Raw genomic sequence first — 24,518 nt, 5'->3', positions numbered from 1 at the left:
GGAGAGCCGGTGGATGTGGTGTACCACGACTTTCAGAGAGCCTTCGACAAGGTCCCACATAGGAGATTAGTGGGCAAAATTAGAGCACATGGTATTGGGGGTAGGGGACTGACATTGATAGAAAATTGGTTGGCAAACAGAAAGCAAAGAGTGGGGATAAATGGGTCCCTTTCAGAATGGCAGGCAGTAACTAGTGGGGTACCGCAAGGCTCAGTGCTGGGACCGCAGCTATTTACAATATACATCAATGACTTAGATGAAGGGATTAAAAGTAACATTAGCAAATTTGCAGATGACACAAAGCTGGGAGGTAGTGTGAACTGTGAGGAAGATGCTATGAGGTTGCAGGGTGACTTGGACAGGTTGTGTGAGTGGGCAGATGCATGGCAGATGCAGTTTAATGTGGATAAGTGTGAGGTTATCCACTTTGGTGGTAAGAATAAGAAGACAGATTATTATCTGAATGGTGTCAAGTTAGGAAGAGGGGACGTACAACGAGATCTGGGTGTCCTCGTGCATCAGTCACTGAAAGGAAGCATGCAGGTACAGCAGGCAGTGAAGAAAGCCAATGGAATGTTGGCCTTCATAACAAGAGGAATTGAGTATAGGAGCAAAGAGGTCCTTCTGCAGTTGTACAGGGCCCTAGTGAGACCGCACCTGGAGTACTGTGTGCAGTTTTGGTCTCCAAATTTGAGGAAGGATATTCTTGCTATTGAGGGCATGCAGCGTAGGTTTACTAGGTTAATTCCCGGAATGGCGGGACTGTCGTATATTGAAAGGCTGGAGCGACTAGGCTTGTATATACTGGAAATTAGAAGGATGAGAGGGGATCTTATCGAAACATATAAGATTATTAAGGGGTTGGACACGTTAGAGGCAGGAAACATGTTCCCAATGTTGGGGGAGTCCAGAACCAGGGGCCACAGTTTAAGAATAAGAGGTAGGCCATTTAGAACGGAAATGAGGAAAAACTTTTTCAGTCTGAGAGTTGTAAATCTGTGGAATTCACTGCCTCAGAAGGCAGCGGAGGACAATTCTCTGAATGCATTCAAGAGAGAGCTAGATAGAGCTCTTAAGGATAGCGGAGTCAGGGGGTATGGGGAGAAGGCAGGAACGGGGTACTGATTGAGAATGATCAGCCATGATCACATTGAATGGTGGTGCTGGCTCGACGGGCCGAATGGCCGACTCCTGCACCTATTGTCTATTGTCTATTGTCTAACTCAGTATGCAAAGTGTCGCCTGGGTTGGGCGCCATCTTGGATCGTGGTGGTGTTTAGGAGGCTTTTGGACAGGCACATGGATATGCAGGGAATGGAGGGAGAGTAGGCAGTGAAGAGTTGACCTTGGCATCTGGAATATGGTGACGCTGATTGGCTGAAGCATCCATTTCAATCGAGGAGTTGTGTAGATAGGAGATGGTCTTGGCATCATGTTCAGCACAGACAATGTGGGCCGAAGGGCCTATTTTTGCGCTGCACTCTTCCCTGATCCAAGGATTTGCTCTTTGACCTTCTGTGCTCTGTCATCTTGACCGACCCCTTTCCCACTAAATCATGCATCTGTACACTGCGGAGGCATGATTGTAATCGTGTGTAGTCTTTCCGCTGACTGTATAGCACACAACAAAAATAGCTTTTCACTGTACCTCAGCACACATTACCCCTCTAACTCTGCCCGCATCGCTTCCTATTTGACCATCTACACCTGATTCAGGGACAGTTTCTTCCCAGCTGTTATCAGGCAACTGAACCATCCTATCACCAACTAATGGAGAGCAGTCCTGAACAACTATCTACCTCATTGGAGACCCTTGGACTATCTTTGATCGGACTTTACTGGACTTTACCTTGCACTACACGTTATTCACGTTATCCCGTATCTGTACAATGTGGACGGCTCGATTGTAATCACGAGTAGTCTTTCTGCCGACTGGCTAGCACGCAAGAAAAATGCTTTTCACTGTACCTCGGTGCACATGACTATAAACTAAACTCAACATCTATGAAAGAGTTTCAGGACTGAGAGGGTTAAGTGTGAGTGCAGTGGGACATGTCCGAGCATGTCCAAACACGAGGGGCTTTGTTCAAGGGAGATGATGATGAAAGAGGTGGGTGACCTCCCCCCAGGTATAAATAAGCTGTGCTTGGGATCGCACCTTTGAGTGGGACCACGAGGGACAGCGAGTATGTAGCCGTACTCGGAGTTGCTCTCCCACTCCCGCAAGTGTGAATAACAAGGTACCGTTTCATTCTTAAGGTGGCTAATGTGGTTTGTTGTCTGATAGTGCGGAATGAACTTTAGCATCTGCACTCCCCCTCATTCGAATCCATCACCTAACACAGAACATGGAATGGCCTGTTCTTGTGCTGTACTGTTCTATGTAGAAAGTAAAGCTTGCTCATCTATATATATCACTAAAAGTCTCATCTTGCACGTTCTCGAAATACAGCCAAAACGGTACACGATAGCGCAATAAATGTTCCCAATTTTGGGGGGAGTCCAGAACAAGGGGCCACAGTTTAAGAATAAGGAGTAGGCCATTTAGAACTGAGATGAGGAAAAACTTTTTCAGTCAGAGAGTTGTGAATCTGTGGAATTCTCTGCCTCAAAAGGCAGTGGAGGCCAATTCTCTGAATGCATTTAAGAGAGAGCTGGATAGAGCTCTTAAGGATAGCGGAGTCAAGGGGTAATGTGGAGAAGGCAGGAACGGGGTACTGATTGAGAATGATCAGCCATGATCACATTGAATGGCAGTGCTGGCTCGAAGGGTCGAATGGCCTCCTCCTGCACCTATTGTCTATTGTCTAAATTTAGCGATACCTTACTCACCATTCGTCTGCGGTATGCAGCGTCAAGTGTCTTTCAAGTTTTGCCTGTATTTCGGGAACATACATATATATATACAAGATGAGATCTCCATTTTGATCTAATACTTCCGTGTTCATCTTGCGTCACAACGGGAGCCAGGTCGTCCAGTTGCTTCATAAAATCTAAATGTTAACGGATGTTTTTTTGTTTTACCCCCCCCCCACCACTCCCACCCAAAGACCACGATGCTTGGAAAACCAAACCGACCCATCCCCAGCTGCCGGCCCCCAGTTACAACGCGGCCAAAAAGCACTCAGCCGAACGCCTGGCCTATCCACCGCCCCTTCACCCCGTCCACGGAAGGACTGACTGGGCATCGAAATACGGCAACCACAGATAGCCTCTGCTACTACTTCCCCGGTCGGTCCCCGGACTACGAGCTCGTGCTCTGGCCTCGCCTACCCCAGCCCAGTGCAAAAGCATCTTCATCCCACAGATGGCCTTTTACTTCCATTTTGATAACTGGCGGGGATCATTTTTCAATTTGAAATCTAGGGAATCGTCTCAGTTCAGAGATGCAGCAGGCTGTTCACACATTAACAACACGGACGCAGATGTGAACAGCAGCTGTAGAATTCATTGCACATTGCTCCTGGAAGATGTCAATTTTAAGTTTTAATATTTAAATCAATTTGAATAAGCGTAGTAGATTAGGGATATTTATTTTCATATGTCTTGCGGATACGACAAGTGCCTTGAAAACACTTTTGCATTATGAACTTTTACGGCTGAATGGAATATAAAACTTCATTTCATGTTCAATTGCGTTGGGATTAGTTATTCTTGCTCAGACCCGATGATTAAGGGCATCAGAGGAGGAAATACCGATCCTTCCAAATAGCCAGAAACATGTGTAAGTGGTCAGAACCAGCTTCTTAAAATGTTGTTGTGTATTTAAAATGCTTCTTTGCACAGTAGATACCTTCGTTAATTTGTTAATTTGTAAATGAACCAATCACAATGGTCGTCCTGCAGGGTTTTTTTCGTTTTTACAGTAAAAATCGATTTGATTTATTGGGATTTGATCGTCTTTTTTCACAATCAGTGGAAAAAGGAAACAAGTAAATGCAGTTTAACACCGCACTCCTCCAGTCCAAGCGTCGCACTGTAACGAGTCAAAGGTCTGCCAGTCACGGTGGTAATGTGGGAAAGGACCTTTGTTACAAGAAACAGCAGCTTTTGGGGCCAGTGTGAAAGTAACACTTTGGCAAACTGCCTGCCTCGGGCAGCGAAACACAAAGTGCTGGAGGAACTCAACGGGTCAGGCAGCATCTGTGGAAGGGAAGTTGCCCCCGGAAGGGAAGTTGCCCCTCAGGCTCCCATTAAATCTTTCCCCCCCCCCTCACCTTAAACCCATGTCCTCTGGTTCTTGATTCCCCTACCCTGGAAAACCTGTGCGCATTCACCCTATCTATGAATTAATACCAGCCACTCCAGGGAATAAGGTTCCTTGCGCCTCTAATATTTCAGGGTGAGGGTATTTCCATGGAACCGGGTAATATGAAGAGACAAGACTCGTGCTAAGTACAGAGTCAGGGAGTGGATCACTGATGGGGTGGAAGACAAATTGATTAGAAATCTAGCTATCTTACAACATTAAATGACTCAGTTCGGGCGGCACGGCAGTAGAGTTGCTGACTTCTAACGTCAGAGACCCGGGTTCCATCCTGACTACCGGTGCTGTCTGTACGGAGTTTGTACGTTCTCCCCATGGGTTTTCTCCAGGATCTTCGGTTTCCTCCCACACTCCAAAGACGGCCAGGTTTGTAGTTTGTGTAGGAAAAAAAAACTGCAGATGCTGATTTAAATCGAAGGTAGACATAAAATGTTGGAGTAACTCAGCGGGTCAGGCAGCATCTCTGGAGAAAAGGAATGTGTGACGATTCGGGTCTTGACCCGAAACGTCACCTATTCCTTCTCTCCAGAGATGCTGCCTGACCCGCTGAGTTACTCCAGCATTTTGTGTCTACCAGGTTTGTAGGTTAATTGGCTTGGCATAAATGTAAATTGTCCCGAGTGCGTGTGTAGGATAGTGTTAATGCGCGGGGATCACTGGTCGGCGCAAACTCGTGGGCAGAAGTGTTTGTTTTCGCACTGTATCCCTGAACTAAACTATTCTGGATGATAGACAATAGGTGCAGGAGGGGGCCATTCGGCCTTTCAAGCCAGCACCGCCATTCAATGTGATCACGGCTGATCATCCACAATCAGTACCCCGTTCCTGCCTTCTCCCCATTCCCCTGACTCCACTATCCTTAAGAGCTCTATCTAGCTCTCTCTTGAATGCATTCAGAGAATTGACCTCCACTGCCTTCTGAGGCAGAGAATTCCACAGATTCACAACTCTGTGACTGAAAAAGTTTTTCCACATCTCCGTTCTAAATGGCCTACCCCTTATTCTTAAACTGTGGCCCCTGGTTCTGGACTCCCCCAACATTGGGAACATGTTTCCTGCCTCTAACGTGTCCAACCCCTTAATAATCCTATATGTTTCAATAAGATCCCCTCTCATCCTTCTAAATTCCAGTGTATACATTGATGATCTCATTGGTTTAATGACTGCCCTAGAAATGGGACAAGATATAGAGGCAGCTTATCTTTCTGCAGATGTTTAGGAAAATAACTGCAGATGCTGGTTCAAATTGAAGGCAGATACAAAATACTGGAGTAACTCAGCGGGTCAGGCAGCGTCTCTGCCTAAGATGCTATCTGACCCGCTGAGTTACTCCAGCATTTTGTGTCTGCAGATGTTTAAGTTGAATCTTCAGCGCATGGGAACGGGATACTGAATGCGATTTACCAAAAGATGACACAATATTTTTCCATAGACGTACGGAAGAAAGTTAATAAATAAAACAGGAGGGCGAGCAAAACAATTTGAACTTTGGTGATTTATTGGAAGAAGTTGCATCTCTTGCAGATTCAAATTCAGTTTAGTGCAATCTCATCTTGCATGATCAACGTCAAAAGTAAAAGTGATCCCAGCACATTTATACAAAACTCCCTAGTGTTAAAAAAAAGCAAAGCTTCATGATTCATGGGGCCTTCCCATCATTTTTAGTCCCAGTCTTCCGAGCATCAGAATGCTGTGGGAGAACATACAAGAATTATTAAACAATATACAAGCATGCAACCCAGAAAGTAATACACTTCTGCAACACCGAAAGGATGTGTTCCTTGATCTTTTTTAAATATGGGTTTTAAATTATTCTCACGATGGCAAAAATCTGATGAGGACTTTGTCATCTTAATCTGACATCTGAGAGTTATTAATTGACGGTCTATCCAATTGTTTGAGTTTGGTTTATTGTCACGTGTACCAAGGTGTGTGCTAACCAGTCAGCGGAAAGGCAATACATGATTACAATTCAGCCGTCCACAGTGTACAGATAGTGCAAGACAAAGGGAATAAGGTGAATAACACAGTGCAAGGTAAAGTCCTATTAACGATAGTCCGAGGGTCTCCATAAAGGTAGATAGTGTAGCTCAGGACCACTCTCTAGCTGATGAGAGTGGTCCTGATGTTCACCAGGTTAATTCCCAGAATGGCGGGACTGTCATATGTTGAAAGACTGGAGCGACCTAGGCTTGTATACACTGGAATTTGGAAGGATGAGAGGGGATCTTATCGAAACGTATAAGATTATTAAGGGGTTGGACACGTTAGAGGCAGGAAACATGTTCCCAATGTTGGGGAGTTCAGAACCAGGGGGCCACAGTTTAAGAATAAGGGGTAGGCTATTTAGAACGGAGATGAGGAAAACCTTTTTCAGTCCGAGAGTTGTAAATCTGTGGAATTCTCTGCCTCAGAGGGCAGTGGAGGCCAATTCTCTGGATGCTTTAAAGAGAGAGCTAGATAGAGCTCTTATAGATAGCGGAGTCAGGGGGTATGGGGAGAAGGCAGGAACGGGGTACTGATTGAGAATGATCAGCCATGATCACATTGAATGGTGGTGCTGGCTCGAAGGGCCAAATTGCCTACTCCTACACCTATTGTCTATTGAGAGGATAGTTCAGTTGCCTGATAACAGCTGAGAAGAAACTGTCCCTGAATCTGGAGGTGTGCGTTTTCACACTTCTGTACCTCTTGCCCGATGGGAGAGGGGAGAAGAGGGAGTGGCCGGGGTGAGACCGGTCCTTGATGATGCTGCTGGCTTTGCCGAGGCAGCGAAGATGCCACTGAAGTGTGACGTCACTTTGGGTGCTGGTCCAAGAGAACGATCTAATATCATCTAACACAAACCTTTGTCTTTTAAATCTCTTTTCCACATGTAAATCTAGCATTATTTCTAGTTGTACTAACCATATTCTGCACTCTATCTTCCCCTTCACTCTACTGTACTTGTATTTGGCCTGGTTGTATTTATGTACAGTATATCCGGACTTGATTTGATAAAATGCAGAACTAAAGCTTTTTCACTGTGCCTCGGTACACATGACAATAATAAACCTCGCCACACACGACATTAATAAATCGAATGGCAATGAGGAGGAATCTTATTAGGTAGACACACAATGCTGGAGTAACTCAGCAGGTCAGGCAGCATCTCGGGAGAGAAGGAATGGGTGACGTTTCGGGTCGAGACCCTTCTTCAGACTGATGTCCGGGGAGGGGGCGGGACAAAGATAGGATGTAGTCGGAGACGGGAAGACTGGTGGGAGAACTGGGAAGGGGGAGGGGATAGAGAAGTCAATGTAAACCACCCAAGCGAAATATGAGGTGCTGTTCCTCCAATTTGCGCTGGGCCTCACTCTGACAATGGAGGAGTCCCAGGACAGAAAGGTCAGATTGGGAGTGGGAGGGGGAGTTGAAGTGCTGAGCCACTGGGAGATCAGGTAGGTTAAGACGGACTGAGCGGAGGTGTTCAGCGAAACGATGTTTTTAGGAATACTTTTTAGTCCTGGTGGAGGCCAAGTCAATGGATATTTTTAAAGCGAAGATTGATAGGTTCATGATTAGTAAGGGAGTCAAAGGTTACGGGGAGAAGGCAGGAGAATGGGGTTGAGAGGGTAAAATAGATCAGCCATGATTAAATGGCGGAGCAGATTCGACGGCCTAATTCTGCTGCTGTGTCTTATGCTCTTGTTCAATTAGGGAGAGGGTGAGAAATCGTAACAGAAATAATCTTAAAAATATGGTTTTATTGATCTTAACCAGCTTTTTATTGGGCTCCTCTCACTCTCAAATAAAAAGATATTCCTCTTTTATCCCCAGCCCAGTTTATCCTTCCACTCATATCCCTCCCTCCGGCTTTACATTTCACTCCTCCTCTCTCCTGATCTGATATCCTTTTGTCTCCTCTTCATCTCTAGCCCTTGTCACTATCTCGGAAGACTGAAGCGACTAGGCTTGTATCCACTGGAATTTAGAAGGATGAGAGGGAATCTTATCAAAATGTATAAGATTATTAAAGGGTTGGACATGTTAGTGGCAGGAAACATGTTCCCAATGTTGGGGGAGTCCAGAACCAGGGGCCACAGTTTAAGGTCAGGTCTGAAGAAGGGTCTCGACCTGAAACGTCACCCATTCCATCTCTCCCGAGATGCTGCCTGACCCGCTGAGTTACTCCAGCATTCTGTGTCTACCTTTGATTTAAACCAGTATCTGCGGTTTTTTCCAGGTTTGGTTTGTAGGTTAATTGGCCTCTGTATAATTGCACCCTAGTGTGTAAGGGGTGGGAAAGTGGGAGAGGTGGGCCTGTTTCCAGGCTGCATCTCCAAAACGAATCTACCTTTCTGCATTCCAACCTTCCCTTTCCCTCCTGACCTCTGAAGCTGTTCGCAAACAGCGCTACTATAGTTTACTAACTTTACGTTATTGGCCAAACTTTTCCCCGACAGACCAGTCTAAAGATGATCAACCTAAAACACTATTGGTTTCTTTTATCACAGGAGCCGGGCGGCCTTTGAGTATTCTCTCAACATCTTCCGATGTTATTGATATGGCAAGGCAGCTGAAAAGCCTTGCATGCTTAAAAAAGTCTTGGTATTGAGGGAGTTGGTTATTCAATTGCAAAAGGCAGCATGTGGTAACCCAGTAACAAAAAAACAATTCCCTAGTCAGTCAAGGTCCTAGTGCTTTGGGTCGGATCCCTTCGCACCACAGACGCTGCCTGACCCGCTGAGTTACTCCAGCACTATGTGTCTTTTTTTTGTAACTCAGCATCTGTTGTTCTTCGTTTCTACAGCCCAATATTTTATTTATATTTCGTTGCACGTGAAGCCATTGGATGGATGTGACTGATTGTTATTTCTGCTTATTTCCTGGTGTTTTAGCTCTGTACCATATGCAAGCATTCAAACAAACCATTCCCGCTGTATACTGCTGGAGTAAAAATCTGAGGACAGGGACAGTTTAACTGGAAAGGAGGCAACTAATATTTTTCAGGACTTTGACCAAAATTGATCGGTGTGCACAGTTCTTAACCCTGGCGACGTGCACAGGTTGTAGATACGCCTGCCTTAGTTCCTATGCTGCACCTGCCAATAAAGTGGAGTTTAGAACACAACAAAGACTTACGTTTATTTTGCCTTGCATGTCCGTGAGACATCCATAAAGCACTTTGGGAAGTTTAGTCAACGCCAAATGTAGATTTTGTGCACATTAATGCAATGAACGTATTGTTAATGCAACTAGTACAGTAGGTCAGAGCAAAGAGAGTGCAGAATATAGTTTAAAGGAGATGTGCGGTTCGAGTTGTTTTTAAACTCAGAGGGTGGTTCACATTCACAAGGTATAGGGGTAGGATTTGGCCATTCGGCCCATCGAGTCCGCTCCGCCATTCAATCGTGGCTGATCTCTGCCTCCTAATCCCATTCTCCTGCCTTCTCCCCACAACCCTTGACACCCCGTTCTAATCACAAATTCGTCTATCTCTGCCTTAAAAATACCCACCGACTTGACTTCCACAGCCCTCTGTGGCAATGAGTTCCACAGATTAACACCCCCTCTTACTAAAGCGGTCCCTCTGATTGTGGGGGGGGGGGGGGGGCTGGGACCTGCTGCCAGGGGTGGTGGTGAGGGCAGATATGATAGTGGCGTGTAAGATGCTTTTAAACAGGCACATGGACATGCAGGGATTGGAGGGATATGGATCACGTGTAGGCGGAAGAGATTAGTTTAACTTGGCAGCATGGCATTTGTTTAAGTTGGGCTATCGGAATCAAGGGATATGGGGAGAAGGCAGGCACGGGTTACTGATTGTGGATGATCAGCCATGATCACAATGAATAGCGGTGCTGGCTCGAAGGGCCAAATGGCCTCCTCCTGCACCGATTTTCTATGTTTCTATCATATTCAGCATGGATATATTGGGTCAAATGGCCTGTTCCTGTGCAGTTCAATGTTTAGTTTAGTTTATTGTCACGTGTACCGAGGTACGGTAAAAGGGTTTTTTTTTGTTGCGTGCTATCCAGTCATGCAGGAAGACAATAAATACATTATTCCAATTGAGCCATCCAGTGTACAGATGCAAGATAAGGGAACGACATTTAGTGCAAGATAAAGTCCAGTAAAGTCCGATAGTAATGATAGTCCGAGGGTCTCCAATGAGGCAGATGGAAGGTCAGGACCGCTCTCTAGTTGGTGAGAGGACATTTCAGTTTCTTGAAAACTGCCGGGAAGAAACTGCCCCTGAATCTGGAGGTGTGCGTTTTCACACTTGTATACCTTTTGCCCAATGGGAGAGGGGAGAAGAGGTAGTGACCTCTCGATTAGTACGGGTGTCGGGGGTTATGGGGAGAAGGCGGTAGAATGGGGTTGAGAGGGCAAAGTAGATCAGCCATGATTGAATGGCGGAGTTGACTTGCATTTTGCCCTTTTTTGTTCTCAGAAAAATTTTCAGCCCATATTTAAAATATGGCTGCCACAGCAATTCCAATTCCCATTCAACTCCTCTCTCGCTCCATTCAGTATGTTGAAAGACTGGAGCGACTGGGCCTGTATACACTGGAATTTAGAAGGATGAGAGGGGATCTTATTGAAACATATATGATTATTAAGGGATTGGACACGCAAGAGGCAGGAAACATGTTCCCGATGTTGGGGGAGTCCAGAACCAGGGGCCACAGTTTAAGAATAAGGGGTAGGCCATTTAGAACGGAGATGAGGAAAAACCTTTTCACTCAGAGAGTTGTGAATCTGTGGAATTCTCTGCCTCAGAAGGCAGTGGAGGCCAATTCTCTGGATGCTTTCAAGAGAGTTAGATAGAGCTCTTAAAGATAGTGGAGTCAGGGGGTATGGGGAGAAGGGGTACTGATTGTGGATGATCAGCCATGATCACAGTGAATGACGGTGCTGGCACGAGGGGCCGAATGGCATCCTCCTGCACCTATTGTCTATTGTCCTCAGCAAGACAATCAGTTGGACACACATATAGTGGTCCACATTACCTTACTCCTGTGACTAAACCAGCTGGCATGAATTTCCTCGAATTGTAGAATCGCATTCCCATTATTCCAGTCAGCGCTCCTGAAACAACTGGAAAATAACAGGCCACAGATCAGCCAAACGGATATTTGCCAAACTTTTTCAGAGTTACCCATTCATGCCACAGGTCCCAAGATTTTAAAACCAGTGTTCCAAACTGACCATTTATTTCACAAAATGCTGGAGTAACTCAGCAGGTCAGGCAGCATCTGACCTAAACTGACCAAATATCACTTCATCAGACCAAGTAGTTTAGTTTAGCTCAGAGGTACAACGTGGAAACAGGACCATTGGCCCACCAGTCTGCCCCCACCAGTGTTCGCCCCGTACACTAGCACTATCCTACACACTAGGGACAATTTATCATTCTTACCAAAGCCAATTAATCTACAAACCTGCACGTCTTTGGAGTGCGGGAGGAAACCGGAGCACCCGGAGAAAACGCATGCAGGTCACGGGGAGAACGTACAAACTCCGTAAAGACGGCACCCGTGGTCAGGATCGAACCCGGGTCTCTGACACTGTGAGGCAGCAACTCTACCGCTGCGCCACCGTGCCGCCCTTGAAGTAGAGCAGATATACTTTGCCTTGTCAGGCCTTTACTAATGAAAGGCTGACTACAGCTCACATCAAGGTCAGGAGAATGAACGCAGGCGGATATTTATAGCTTTACATGTTTTAAATGCAGACAAGTGAAGAATAGCTTCCTTTAAACTCACCGGGTCCCATTCCTGCCCTCCTGTTACTGTTGTTGGGGTTGGATGTGTGTGCGTGCGTGCGGGCATGCCCACGTAAAGACCCGGACGCCTTTGGAGTGTGGGCGGAAACCGGAGAAAACCCACGCTGTCACGGAGAGAACGTACAAACTCCGTACAGACAGCACCTGAAGTCAGGATGGAAGACGGGTCTCTGGCGCTGTGAGGCAGCAACTCTACCGCTGCAACACCCATCTTTTTACAAATTTACTCAACCTAAGAGTTGTCTGTGTGGATTTTAGATTATTGCTGTACTGCTCTATGTTCCAAGATAAAGGTCTCTGAGGATCATGCCCTTGGTTTACATCACTGTTTTAAGAGGAACTGTTCACATATCTAACTGTAGAAAGAATGGCACAATAAAAAGGAAGTGTACGTTTAACATTTGTTGTTGTTTGCAGTTGTTTATTCTGAAAGTAACTGTCCCTATGAACACCACAAAGTATGGTCCTTAGAAAAAAGCCCAACATTCAAATACCTCCACTAATAGACACAGAGTGCTGGAGTAACTCAGCGGGTCAGGCAGCATCTCTGGGGAACATGGATAGGTGACGTTTCACAGAGTGCTGGAGTATCTCAGCGGGTCAGGCAGCATCTCTCAGCGGGTCAGGCAGCATCTCTGGAGAACATGGATAGGTGACGTTTCACAGAGTGCTGGAGTAACTCAGCGGGTCAGGCAGCATCTCTGGAGAACATGGATAGGTGACGTTTCACAGAGTGCTGGAGTAACTCAGCGGGTCAGGCAGCATCTCTGGAGAACATGGATAGGTGACGTTTCACAGAGTGCTGGAGTAACTCAGCGGGTCAGGCAGCATCTCTGGAGAACATGGATAGGTGATGTTTCACAGTGTGCTGGAGTAACTCAGCGGGTCAGGCAGCATCTCTGGAGAACATGGATAGGTGACGTTTCACAGAGTGCTGGAGTAACTCAGCGGGTCAGGCAGCATCTCTGGAGAACATGGATAGGTGACATTTCACAGAGTGCTGGAGTAACTCAGCGGGTCAGGCAGCATCTCTGGAGAACATGGATAGGTGACGTTTCACAGAGTGCTGGAGTAACTCAGCGGGTCAGGCAGCATCTCTGGAGAACATGGATAGGTGACGTTTCACAGAGTGCTGGAGTAACTCAGCGGGTCAGGCAGCATCTCTGGAGAACATGGATAGGTGACGTTTCACAGAGTGCTGGAGTAACTCAGCGGGTCAGGCAGCATCTCTGGAGAACATGGATAGGTGACGTTTCACAGAGTGCTGGAGTAACTCAGCGGGTCAGGCACCATACACTACCTGTTGCTCCACTGCGATTTCTCCTCATACACTACCTACTGCATTGTTAGCTGCTCAAGCCAGGTGCTGTTCCTCCAATCTGCGCTGGGCCTCACTCTGACAATGGAGGAGGCCCAGGACAGAAAGGTCAGTGTGGGAATGGAAAGGGGAATTAAAATGTTTGGCAACCTTTCAATGATATTCTTTCATCTGCTAGAGGTGTATAAAATCATGAGAGGAATAGATCGGGTAAATACACACTCTCTTGCCCAGAGTACGTGAATCAAAAATCAGAGGACATTGGTTGAAGGGGAGGAGGGAAAGATTTAACAGGAATCTGAGGGGTAACTTTTTCACACAAAGGGTGGTGGGTGTATGGAACGAGCTTCCGGAGGTGGTGGTGGTTGAGGCAGGGACTATCACAATGTTTAAGAAACATTTGGACAGGTGCATGGATAGGACAGGTTTGGAAGGATATGGACCAAACACAGGCAGATGGGACTAGTGTAGATGGGGCTTGATTCCTGGGATGGCAGGACTTTCATATGAAGAAAGGCTGGATAGACTCGGCTTGTACTCGCTGGAATTTACAAGATTGAGGGGGGATCTTATAGAAACATACAAAATTCTTAAGGAACAGGCTAGATGCAGGAAGATTGTTCCCAATTTATTCACAAAATGCTGGAGTAACTCAGCAGGTCAGGCAGCATCTCGGGAGAGAAGGAATGGGTGACGTTTCGGGTCGAGACCCTTCTTCAGACGTCTGAAGAAGGGTCTCGACCCGAAACGTCACCCATTCCTTCTCTCCCGCGATGCTGCCTGACCTGCTGAGTTACTCCAGCATTTTGTGAATAAATCGATTTGTACCAGCATCTGCAGTTATTTTCTTAAGATTGTTCCCGATGTTGGAGAAGTCCAGAACAAGGGGTCACAGTTTAAGGATAAAGGGGAAGTCTTTTAGGACCGAGACGAGAAAGTTTTTTTTCACACAGAGAGTGGTGAATCTGTGGAATTCTCTGCCACAGAAGGTAGTTGAGGCCAGTTCATTGGCTATATTTAAGAGGGAGTTAGATGTGGCCCTTGTGGCTAAAGGGATCAGGGGTTAGGAGAGAAGGCAGATATGGGATACTGAGTTGGATGATCAGCCATGATCATATTGAATGGCGGTGCAGGCTCGAAGGGCCGAATGGCCTACTCCTGCACCTATTTTCTATGTTTCTCTGGGTGGGTGTGGGCAGGTTGGGCTGAAGGGCCTGTTTCCACGCTGTAAGACACACTGTGACTGTAGATGAAGGCGGGATACTCACCCAGTGACAGCCAGACGTTCTTGGGGTTCTGGGTGATCTGGTAGGCACCGACGCCTGCCGCTCCCCCGAACAGCAGGCCGGCCGCGAGTGAAGGCACGCTACCTGGAGAATAAGCAAATCCATCGTCAGCATTCAAGATCAAAATTCAATTTATTGTCACGTGCACCAATCAAGGTACAGTGAAATTTGAGTGACCATAAGTGAAAAGCAACAAGACACACAGCCACATGAAGTAAAATTTAACATGAACATCCACCACAGCGGATTCCACGTTCCTCACTGTGATGGAAGGTAATAAAGTTCAGTCATCTTCCTCTTTGTTCACCCGCAGTCGGGGCTGTTGAACCGTCCGCTGTCGCCGATGCCGACTGTCCAAAGCCCTCGCGTCGGGATGATCGAAACTCCGGCGTGGGGACAGTTGACAAACTCTCTGCGTGGCACGGAGCTCCAAAGTCGGCCTCTTCTCACCAGAGAGACCGCGGGCTTCACGATGAGAGGGGATCTTATCGAAACGTATAAGATTATTAAGGGGTTGGGCACGTTAGAGGCAGGAAACATGTTCGCAATGTTGGGGGAGTCCAGAACCAGGGGCCACAGTTTAAGAATAAGGGTAGGCCATTTAGAACGGAGATGAGGAAAAACTTTTTCTGTCAGAGTTGTGAATCTGTGGAATTCTCTGCCTCAGAAGGCAGTGGAGGCCGATACTCTGGATGCATTCAAGAGAGAGCTAGATAGAGCTCTTAAGGATAGCGGAGTCAGGGGGTAGGGGGAGAAGGCAGGAACGGGGTACTGATTGAGAATGATCAGCCATGATCACATTGAATGGTGGTGCTGGCTCGAAGGGCCGAATGCCCTACTCCTGTACCTATTGTCTATTGTCCACAGGCCCCACACTGGTTGGAGCCTCACCACAGTCGATCCTCGGCAAAGGATCGCAAGCTCCACGATGTTAAAGTCCGTGCCGCGCTCGCGGCATGAAGCGCCGGGCCGGTCTCAGCATGAAAGGCCGCACCACTCCACGACGTTAGGCCGCAGTGGGGACGGGGAGCCAGTGGTGAGGTGACGCTGATGCATGGTCTTATATCATGGTGGGGAATGATGAATCAGGGGGGCATTGAGATTGAAGTGAGGGGGGCGCCAAGCAAAAGCAGGCCTGGTTCCCCGCTGTGACAAGATAGGACCGGTCCATTAACGTTTTGTAACTTAGTCAGCACCAGAAACGTGGCGAGTCTTTGCATGCTGCCCAGGTGAGGTCTGCAATATGATTTCACCAGATTGAATGCAAAAACTGTACCTTGGTACATCTGAGGAACAAGGAGCAACCAACACCAGGTGGCACAGCGGTAGAGTTGCTGCCTTACAGCTAATGCAGCGCCGGAGACTCAGGTTCGATCCTGACTACGGGCGCAGTCTGTACGGAGTTTGTACGTTCTCCCCGTGACTTGCGTGGGTATTCTCCGAGATCTTCGGTTTCCTCCCACACTCCAAAGACGTACCGGTATGTAGGTTAATTGACTGGGTATAAATGTAAAAATTGTCCCTGGTGTAGGATAGTGTTGATGTGCGGGGATCGCTGGGCGGCGCGGACCCGGTGGGCCGAAGGGCCTGTTTCTGCGCTGTATCTCTAAATCTAAAAAAAAAATCTAGAAACACACCAAGGACAAAGAGGGTCCTGGCGTGGAGGTTGGGGACAGGCAGAGAAGGGACACATGCTACGTAGAGGAGTTTTTGTGGCACATCCTCCGGATACTTTGTATGCAAAAACAAAGGGTTCAGAAAAGATTTACGAGGATGTTGCCAGGACTAGAGGGTGTGAGCTACAGGGAGAGGTTGAGCAGGCTGGGTCTCTATTCTTTGGGGCATAGGTGGATGAGGGGAGATCTTATGGAGGTGTAAGAGGAATAGATCGGGTAGACGCACAGAGTCTCTTGCCCAGAGTAGGGGAATCGAGGACCAGAGGACATAGGTTTAAGGTGAAGGGGAAAAGATTTAATAGGAATCCGAGGGGTAACTTTTTCACACAGAGGGTGGTGGGTGTATGGAACGAGCAGACAGAGGAGGTCATTGAGGCTGGGACTATCCCATCGTTTAAGAAACAATTGGACAGGTAAATGGATAGGACAGGTTTGGAGGGTTATGGACCAAGCGCAGGCAGGTGGGACTAGGGTGCCGGAAAATCAGTGGTGGACCCGTACATTTATTGCAAGATCAAGTTCAATTGTAGGTAGATGGGAGGTCAGGACCGCTCTCTAGTTGGTGAGAGGACGATTCAGTTGCCTGATAACAGCCGGGAAGAAACTGTCCCTGAATCTGGAGGTGTGCGTTTTCACACTTCTGTAACTCTTGCCTGATGGGAGAGGGGAGAAGAGGGTGACTGGTCCTTGATGATGCTGCTGGCCTTGCCGAGGCAGCTTGAGGTGTAGATGGAGAGAATGGAAGGGAGGTTAGTTTGTGTGATGGTCTGGGCTGCGTCCACAACTCTCTGCAATTTCTTGCGGTCTTGGATGGAGCTGTTCCCAAACCCTGCTGCGATGCATCCCGATAATGTTGTATTTTGTATATTTGTTTGTTACATTGTAACTGCTGTAATCATTATTAGCCATTTAAATTTAACAGCGTAGGCATTCCTTATACTTTAGTACATTGCAACTGTCTGTAACCTTGTTTCATTTGGATGAAAGATAATGGTGGCAGATAAGGAGACATAGGCCTTGGGGTGATGAATGGATGTGAGGGATGGACTAGCAGGGAAATAAGGGAGGCGAAGTATGAAGGGATGTGAGCATTGAGATAAGGATAAATTACTGAATGGGATTTAATGGTGGTGGGACAGACGGGTGACTGCAAAGAAATGAATGACTGAAGAAAGGAGTGTGAGTATGAGGTAATGAGGTAATGTAAAGAAGATAAGGTTTGGAATAATCCTATAAACATAGACTGCCCGGTGTACTAAGTGGGCAGTCAGGTGGTTGGCTTCCTGATTGTTCCAGTCGTTGTTTGCAAATAAAGGCTTTTAACTTCTTGAAGAATTCTCCGTGTCGCCTGTCTTAATTTTGAGGATCAGGGAACCACAACGATAGAAGTAGTCTTCTCCGTAATAGTGAAGACCTTGATCGCACTGCGCACTGGTGGACCAGGAGATTGCAAGGAAACTACTTGTGAGAGGAGATAAGACTGAAGACCGTCAAGACTGAAACATGGGACAATGACCGCCACCCTGCCGACGTCAGGAGTTCAACGATCTGTTGCACTGCAAAATAGGATGGAGGCCAGACACCTTATCAGTGAACGACATAGACTGCTGGAGTAACTCATCGGGTCAGGCAGCATCTCTGGAGAGCATGGATAGATGCCATTTTGGGTTGGGACCCTGCTTCAGACTGCACTGGCAGTTCCTTCTTTCTACATTATCACTGCAGACACCTTATCAGAGTTTTGCAACCTGCTACTGATCATTACACAAATACACCCAAAGGCCGATAACACTCTGCCTACTGATCAGGCAACATCTGTAGCAAAGGAGACAGAGTTAACGTTTAAGCTCACAGTCCTTTTGTCATTTCTGAGCTGTCGACTGTGTCCAGCATTTTCTCAGATTGTTTCAGATTTCCAATTAATACAGTTTAGATTTAGGTTAGAGATACAGCGTGGAAACAGGCCCTTCGGCCCACCGAGTCTGTGCCGACCAGCGATCACCCCAAATACTCGCACCATCCGACACACTAGGGACAATTTACAATTTTACCGAAGCCAATTAACTTACAAATCCGCACGTCTTTGGAGTGTGGGAGGAAACCAGAGCAGCCGGGGAAAACCCACGCGGTCACGGGGAGAACGTGCAAACTCCGCACAGATAGCACCCGTAGTCAGGATCAAACCTAGATTTTTGACGCTGTGAGGCAGTAGCTCCACCGCTGCACCACCGTGCCACCCGATGATCACGTGTTTGAGTGACTGTAGTGGCACTGTTGATGTGGGTACCAACTGTGCGGAGATCATGGTCATAGAGTCGTACAGCATGGAAACAGGCCCTTCAGCCCAATTTGTTCATGCTGACCAAGTTACTCCATCTACGCTAGTCCCACCTGCCAACCTTTGGCCCATATCCTTCAAAACCTGTCCTATCCACATAACTGTCCAACCGTCTTTTAAATGCGGTTATAGTACCTCAACTACCTCCTCTGCAGCTCGTTCCAGACACACACCACTCTCTGAGTGTAAAAGTTTCTCCTTAGGTTTAAATCTCTAAATCTTAGTATTAAATCTTTCCTCTCTCACCTTCAATCTAAGTCCTCTGGTTCTCAATTCCCAAGGGTGTTCTCAATACTCTTGTAATCTCAGAAGGCTGTGGAGGTAATCACAGTGGATGTATTTAAGGCAGAGATAGATAGATTCTTGATTAGTACGGGTTTAATTTAGTTTAGAGATACAGCGGGGAAACAGGCCCTTCGGCCCACCGAGTCCGCACCGACCAGCCGGGATTGAACCCGGGTCTCTGGCGTTGAAAGCGCTGTAAGGCAGCAACTCGACCGCAGCGTCACCGTTCCACCCGGGTGTGGTGAGGGCAAGAGAATGGGATTGAGAGGGAAAGAAAGATCAGCCAAGATTCAATGGCAGAGTGGACTTGATGGGGTGATTGTCCTAATCCTATCACTTATGATCTTATGATGCCTACTCTAGGTAATAGACTGTGCATTCACCCTATCTAGACAATAGACAATGGGTGCAGGAGTAGGCCATTCGGCCCTTCGAGCCAGCACCACTATTTAATGTGATCATGGCTGATCATTCTCAATAAGTACCCCGTTCCTGCCTTCTCCCCATACCCCCTGACTCCGCTATCATTAAGAGCTCTATCTAGCTCTCTCTTGAATGCACTCAGAGAATTGGCCTCCACTGCCTTCTGAGGCAGAGAATGCCACAGATTTACAACTCTGACTGAAAAAGTTTTTCCTCATCTCCGTTCTAAAGGGCCTACCCCTTATTCTTAAACTGTGGCCCCTGGTTCTGGACTCCCCCAACGTTGGGAACATGTTTCCTGCCTCTAACGTGTCCAACCCCTTAATAATCTTATATGTTTCGATAAGATCCCCTCTCATCCTTCTAAATTCCAGTGTATACAAGTGTAGTCGCTCCAGTCTTTCAACATATGACAGTCCCACCATTCCGGGAATTAACCTAGTAAACCTACGCTGCACGCCCTCAACAGCAAGAATCTATTCCCCTCATGATCTTCCACACCTCCATAAGATCACCCCTCATCCTCCTGCGCTCCAAGAAATAAAGTCCTAGCCTGCTCAACCTCTCCCTGTAGCTCAGACCCTCGAATCCTGGCAACATTCTTGTAAATCTTCTCTGCGCCCTTTCCAGTTTGACAACATCGTTCTCATAGCAGGCAGGTCAAAACTGAACACGATACTCCAAATCTTCAACATTTCACTATGCGAGCACAGGTCAACATTGCGCGTAAATCACTTGTGTAAATTGTCCCCAGAGCGTAGGATAGAACTAGTGTACGGGTAATTGTTAGCCGGTGTGGGCTCAGTGAGCTGAGGAGCCTGTTTCCACACTAAACTATTCAGCATCAAAACAAGCTCTTCACCCCATCCGCTCACGCTAGTTCCATGTTCTTCCACTTCCCATCCATTCCCTGCACACCAAAGGGAAATTTACAGAGGAGCCGATTAACCTACACATACTTGGAATGCGAGAGGAAACCAGAGCACCCGGAGAAAACCCACGCAGTCACAGGGAGAACGTACAAACTGTACAGACAGCACCCGAGGTCAGGACTGAACCCGGGTCTCTGCCACAAGTGAGGCAGTAGCTCTACTGCTGCGCCACTGTGTTTAGAGTTTAGTTTATAATTGTCACGTGCACTGAGGTACAGTGCAAAGCTTTTTTGTTGAGTGCTACCCAGTCAGCTCAAAAGACTGTACATGATTACAGTGTGGTGAAAAGGGTCTCGACCCGAAACGTCACCCATTCCTTCTCTCCATAGATGCTGCCTGGCCTGCTGAGTTACTCCAGCTTTTTGTGTCTATCTTCACAGTGTAAGCTACAGGCACTGATGAAATCCAACACCACTTATGAACTTATTTCGGCATGCTTAAAAACTGGTCTGATTTGTTTCATGAATACTTCAAGTTCTTTTATTTCTTTTATTCAGTTGTGGCAACTCATTGTTGCCACAACTGCAAATGGACGGCGTTGAAACACTCTTCACGCTGCTAAATATACATGGATATTAGCAAGTTGGAGAGTAAATTAGCAAGCTGGGTGTAAATTCTCGTACCCCTGTCAGCATTAGGTCTGTCATCAATAGAAAAACCAGGGTGGCACAGCAGTAGAGTTGCTGCCTTACAGCGCCAGAGATCCAGGTCCAATCCTGACCACGGGTGCTGTCTGCACTAAATATTAAATCCTTTACCCTGTGTTTGTACACTGTGACTAGACACAAAGTGCTGGAGTAACTCAGCGGCTCAGGCAGCATCTCTGGAGAAAAGGAATCAGTGACGTTTCAGGTTGAGACCCTTCTTGAAACTGAGAGTTCAAATGTACGCAGTACAGTACAGGGCTTGAATGTAATCATGTAGTCTTTTCACTGACTGGATAGCATGCAACACAAAAGCTTTTCACTTGTCACACGTGACAATAAACTAAACTAAACAAGAAAGCTAACAATTGATTTGAATAATACAATGCCAAGAAGGGTAATGCACAACATAAAATCAGAAATTAAAAAAGATACTTTGAGAAACTTCTCATAAAAATGTTTTTAATGTAAACTGCGCATGAAGAATCAGACGTGTCCCTCTAAAATGGGACAGATACAGGATGGAGGGGGGTGTGTGGGAAGGAACAGCAGGTGCTTGTTTACACTGCAGATAGACACAAAATGCTGAAGTAACTCTCTTTCCCCCCCCCCCCCCATACTAAGGGAGCTCACCTCTTCCCCCACGAGTGCCTGGGTGAGTTCTCTCCCCATTACTTCACAAGTTATCGGAGAGGAATTTGGCCATTCGGCCCACCGAGTCTACTTTGCCATTCGATCATGGCTGATCAATCAATAGTCATTTATTTGTCACATACACATAAATGTGTAGTGAAATGAAAAATTACCCGCAGTTCAACAATGACCAATAAGAATAATCAATAAAAATGCAATAACACATACAATCATAAACTAACACTAAACAAAAGAAACATCCATCACAGTGAGTCTCCTCCAGTCACCTCCTCACTGTGATGGAAGGCCAGAATGTCTTTCTCTGCCTCCTAATCTCCATTCTCCCCATAACCCTTGACACCCATTCCAATCAAAAATCTGTCTATCTCTGCCTTAAATATATCCACGGACTTGGCCTCCACGGCCCTCTGTGGCAATGAGTTCCACAGATTCACCACCCTCTGGCTAAAGAAATTAGGTGGGGAGAGGGGCGCTCCCTCATTCTCTAATGTAGTGACAAAGACACTTACCCAGAAGAGGGGCGCTCCCTCACACTCTCAGGAAGGAGAGGTGTGCTCCCTCACTCTCTGGGGGAGAGGTGCGCTCCCTCACTCTCAGGGATAAGTGGAGCTCTGGGGGAGAGGGGCGCTCCCTCACTCTCAGGAAGGAGAGGTGTGCTCCCTCACTCTCTGGGGGAGGGGCGCTCCCTCACTCTCAGGGATAAGTGGAGCTCTGGGGGAGAGGGGCGCTCCCTCACTCTCTCAGGAAGGAGAGGTGCGCTCCCTCACTCTCTCTCTGGGGGAGAGGGGCACTCCCTCACTCTCTCTCTCTGGGGGAGAGGGGCGCTCCCTCACTCTCTCAGGAAGGAGAGGTGCGCTCCCTCACTCTCTCTCTGGGGGAGAGGGGCGCTCCCTCACTCTCTCTCTCTGGGGGAGAGGGGCGCTCCCTCACTCTCTCAGGAAGGAGGTGCGCTCCCTCACTCTCTCTCTGGGGGAGAGGGGCGCTCCCTCACTCTCAGGGATAAGTGGAGCTCTGGTGAGAGGGGCGCTCCCTCACTCTCTCAGGAAGGAGAGGGGCGCTCCCTCACTCTCTCTCTGGGGGAGAGGGGCGCTCCCTCACTCTCTCTCTCTCTCTCTCTGGGGGTTCGGGCGCTCCCTCACTCTCTCTCTCTCTCTCTCTGGGGAGGGGGGCGCTCCCTCACTCTCTCTCACTCTCTCTCTCTCTCTCTCTCTCTGGGGATGGGGGCGCTCCCTCACTCTCTCTCTCTCTCTCTGGGGAGGGGGGCGCTCCCTCACTCTCTCTCTCTCTCTCTGGGGAGGGGGGCGCTCCCTCACTCTCTCTCTCTCTCTCTCTGGGGAGGGGGGCGCTCCCTCACTCTCTCTCTCTCTGGGGAGGGGGGCGCTCCCTCACTCTCTCTCTCTCTCCCTCACTCTCTCTCTCTCTGGGGAGGGGGGCGCTCCCTCACTCTCTCTCTCTCCGGGGGAGGGGGGCGCTCCCTCACTCTCTCTCTCTCCGGGGGATGGGGGGCGCTCCCTCACTCTCTCTCTCTGGGGAGGGGGGCGCTCCCTCACTCTCTCTCTCTGGGGAGGGGGGCGCTCCCTCACTCTCTCTCTCTCTGGGGAGGGGGGCGCTCCCTCTCTCTCTCTCTCTCTGGGGAGGGGGGCGCTCCCTCACTCTCTCTCTCTCTGGGGAGGGGGGCGCTCCCTCACTCTCTCTCTCTCTGGGGAAGGGGGCGCTCCCTCACTCTCTCTCTCTCTGGGGAGGGGGGCGCTCCCTCACTCTCTCTCTCTCTGGGGAGGGGGGCGCTCCCTCACTCTCTCTCTCTGGGGATGGGGGCGCTCCCTCACTCTCTCTCTCTGGGGATGGGGGCGCTCCCTCACTCTCTCTCTCCGGGGGATGGGGGCGCTCCCTCACTCTCTCTCTCCTGGGACGAGGGGCGCTCCCTCACTCTCACCCGCTTTGACGTATCCGAGCAGCCCGCCGGCCACCACCAGCGCCGCGTAACCGAAGCCGGGCCAGTCCGTCGCCGTCGTCGCTGCCATGTTGTCCGTCGTCCCCTCACTGGGCGGGACCGCACTGGGCATGCGCGCCAACGGGCCCGGGCGGAGCTGCATTGGGCATGCGCACCACCACCGGCCCGGTGGGACTGCACTGGGCGTGCGCACCAACGGGCCCGACGGGAGGGACTGCACTGGGCGTGCGATCCACCACCGGGCCCGGCAGGAGGGACTGCAGCGGGCGTGCGCACCACTAGCTCCGGGAGGGACTGCACCGGGCATGCGCGCCACCAGCGGCGTCAATGTCGAGAGGGGGTCCCACTGCGCATGCTCGGCCGGTGGGGAACTGCAGATGGCTGTTTACAAAAGAAAAAAGTGCTGGAGTAACGCAGCATCTCTGGAGAAGATGGATTGTCTATTGTATAGAAACATAGAAACATAGAAAATAGGTGCAGGAGGAGGCCATTTGGCCCTTCGAGCCAGCACCGCCATTCATTGTGATCATGGCTGATCGTCCACAATCAGTAACCCGTGCCTGCCTTCTCCCCATATTCCTTGACTCCACTAGCCCCTAGAGCTCTATCTAACTCTCTCCCAGTGAATTGGTCTCCACTGCCCTCTGTGGCAGAGAATTCCACAAATTCACAACTCTCTGGGTGAAGAAGTTTTTTCTCACCTCAGTTTTAAATGGCCTCCCCTTTATTCTTAGACTGTGGCCCCTGGTTCTGGACTCCCCCAACATTGGGAACATGTTTTCTGCATCTAGCTTGTCCAGTCCTTTCATAATTTTATACGTCTCTATAAGATCCCCTCTCATCCTTCTAAACTCCAGTGAATACAAGCCCAGTCTTTCCCAATCTTTCCTCGTATGAGTCAATAGACAATAGGTGCAGGAGGAGGCCATTCGGCCCTTCAAGCCAGCACCGCCATTCAATGTGATCATGGCTG

At 48.4% G+C, this 24,518-nt stretch overlaps 2 protein-coding genes across 8 annotated transcripts in view; one reads left to right on the top strand and one right to left on the bottom strand.

Annotated features, from left to right (window-relative positions):
- The window catches only part of mak (male germ cell-associated kinase), a 51,439-nt gene extending 40,452 nt beyond the window's left edge, over positions 1-10,987 (top strand). For 4 of the 6 annotated variants that reach the window (XM_078414086.1, XM_078414123.1, XM_078414104.1 and 1 more), the window contains one exon: positions 3,051-4,679. In XM_078414086.1, coding sequence (XP_078270212.1) covers positions 3,051-3,211 — 161 coding nt within the window. In that variant the 3' untranslated portion in view covers positions 3,212-4,679. Of the gene's footprint in view, positions 1-3,050; positions 4,680-9,147; positions 9,829-10,703 lie in introns of those variants that run through there. The other 2 variants (XM_078414113.1, XM_078414095.1) reach the window with 2 other exon arrangements.
- LOC144601755 (transmembrane protein 14C-like) lies at positions 5,745-23,672 on the bottom strand. 2 transcript variants are annotated; one of them, XM_078414136.1, is made up of 4 exons: positions 23,528-23,672; positions 14,625-14,726; positions 11,263-11,350; positions 5,745-5,957 (listed from the first exon to the last, which is right to left on the bottom strand). In XM_078414136.1, the coding sequence occupies exons 1-4, from the start codon at positions 23,655-23,657 to the stop codon at positions 5,900-5,902; spliced, it is 378 nt and encodes a 125-aa protein (XP_078270262.1). In that variant the 5' UTR covers positions 23,658-23,672; the 3' UTR covers positions 5,745-5,899. The 2 variants fall into 2 exon arrangements, with proteins under 2 accessions (XP_078270262.1, XP_078270272.1); XM_078414146.1 differs by lacking the exon at positions 11,263-11,350.
- Positions 23,673-24,518: the final 846 nt, after the last annotated feature.

This window comes from Rhinoraja longicauda, chromosome 2 (assembly GCF_053455715.1).
Source record: "Rhinoraja longicauda isolate Sanriku21f chromosome 2, sRhiLon1.1, whole genome shotgun sequence".
In the NCBI taxonomy this organism is placed as follows: domain Eukaryota; kingdom Metazoa; phylum Chordata; class Chondrichthyes; order Rajiformes; family Arhynchobatidae; genus Rhinoraja; species Rhinoraja longicauda.
The sequence above is the reverse complement of the archived record's forward strand: the minus strand, read 5'-3'. Positions and strand labels throughout refer to the sequence as shown.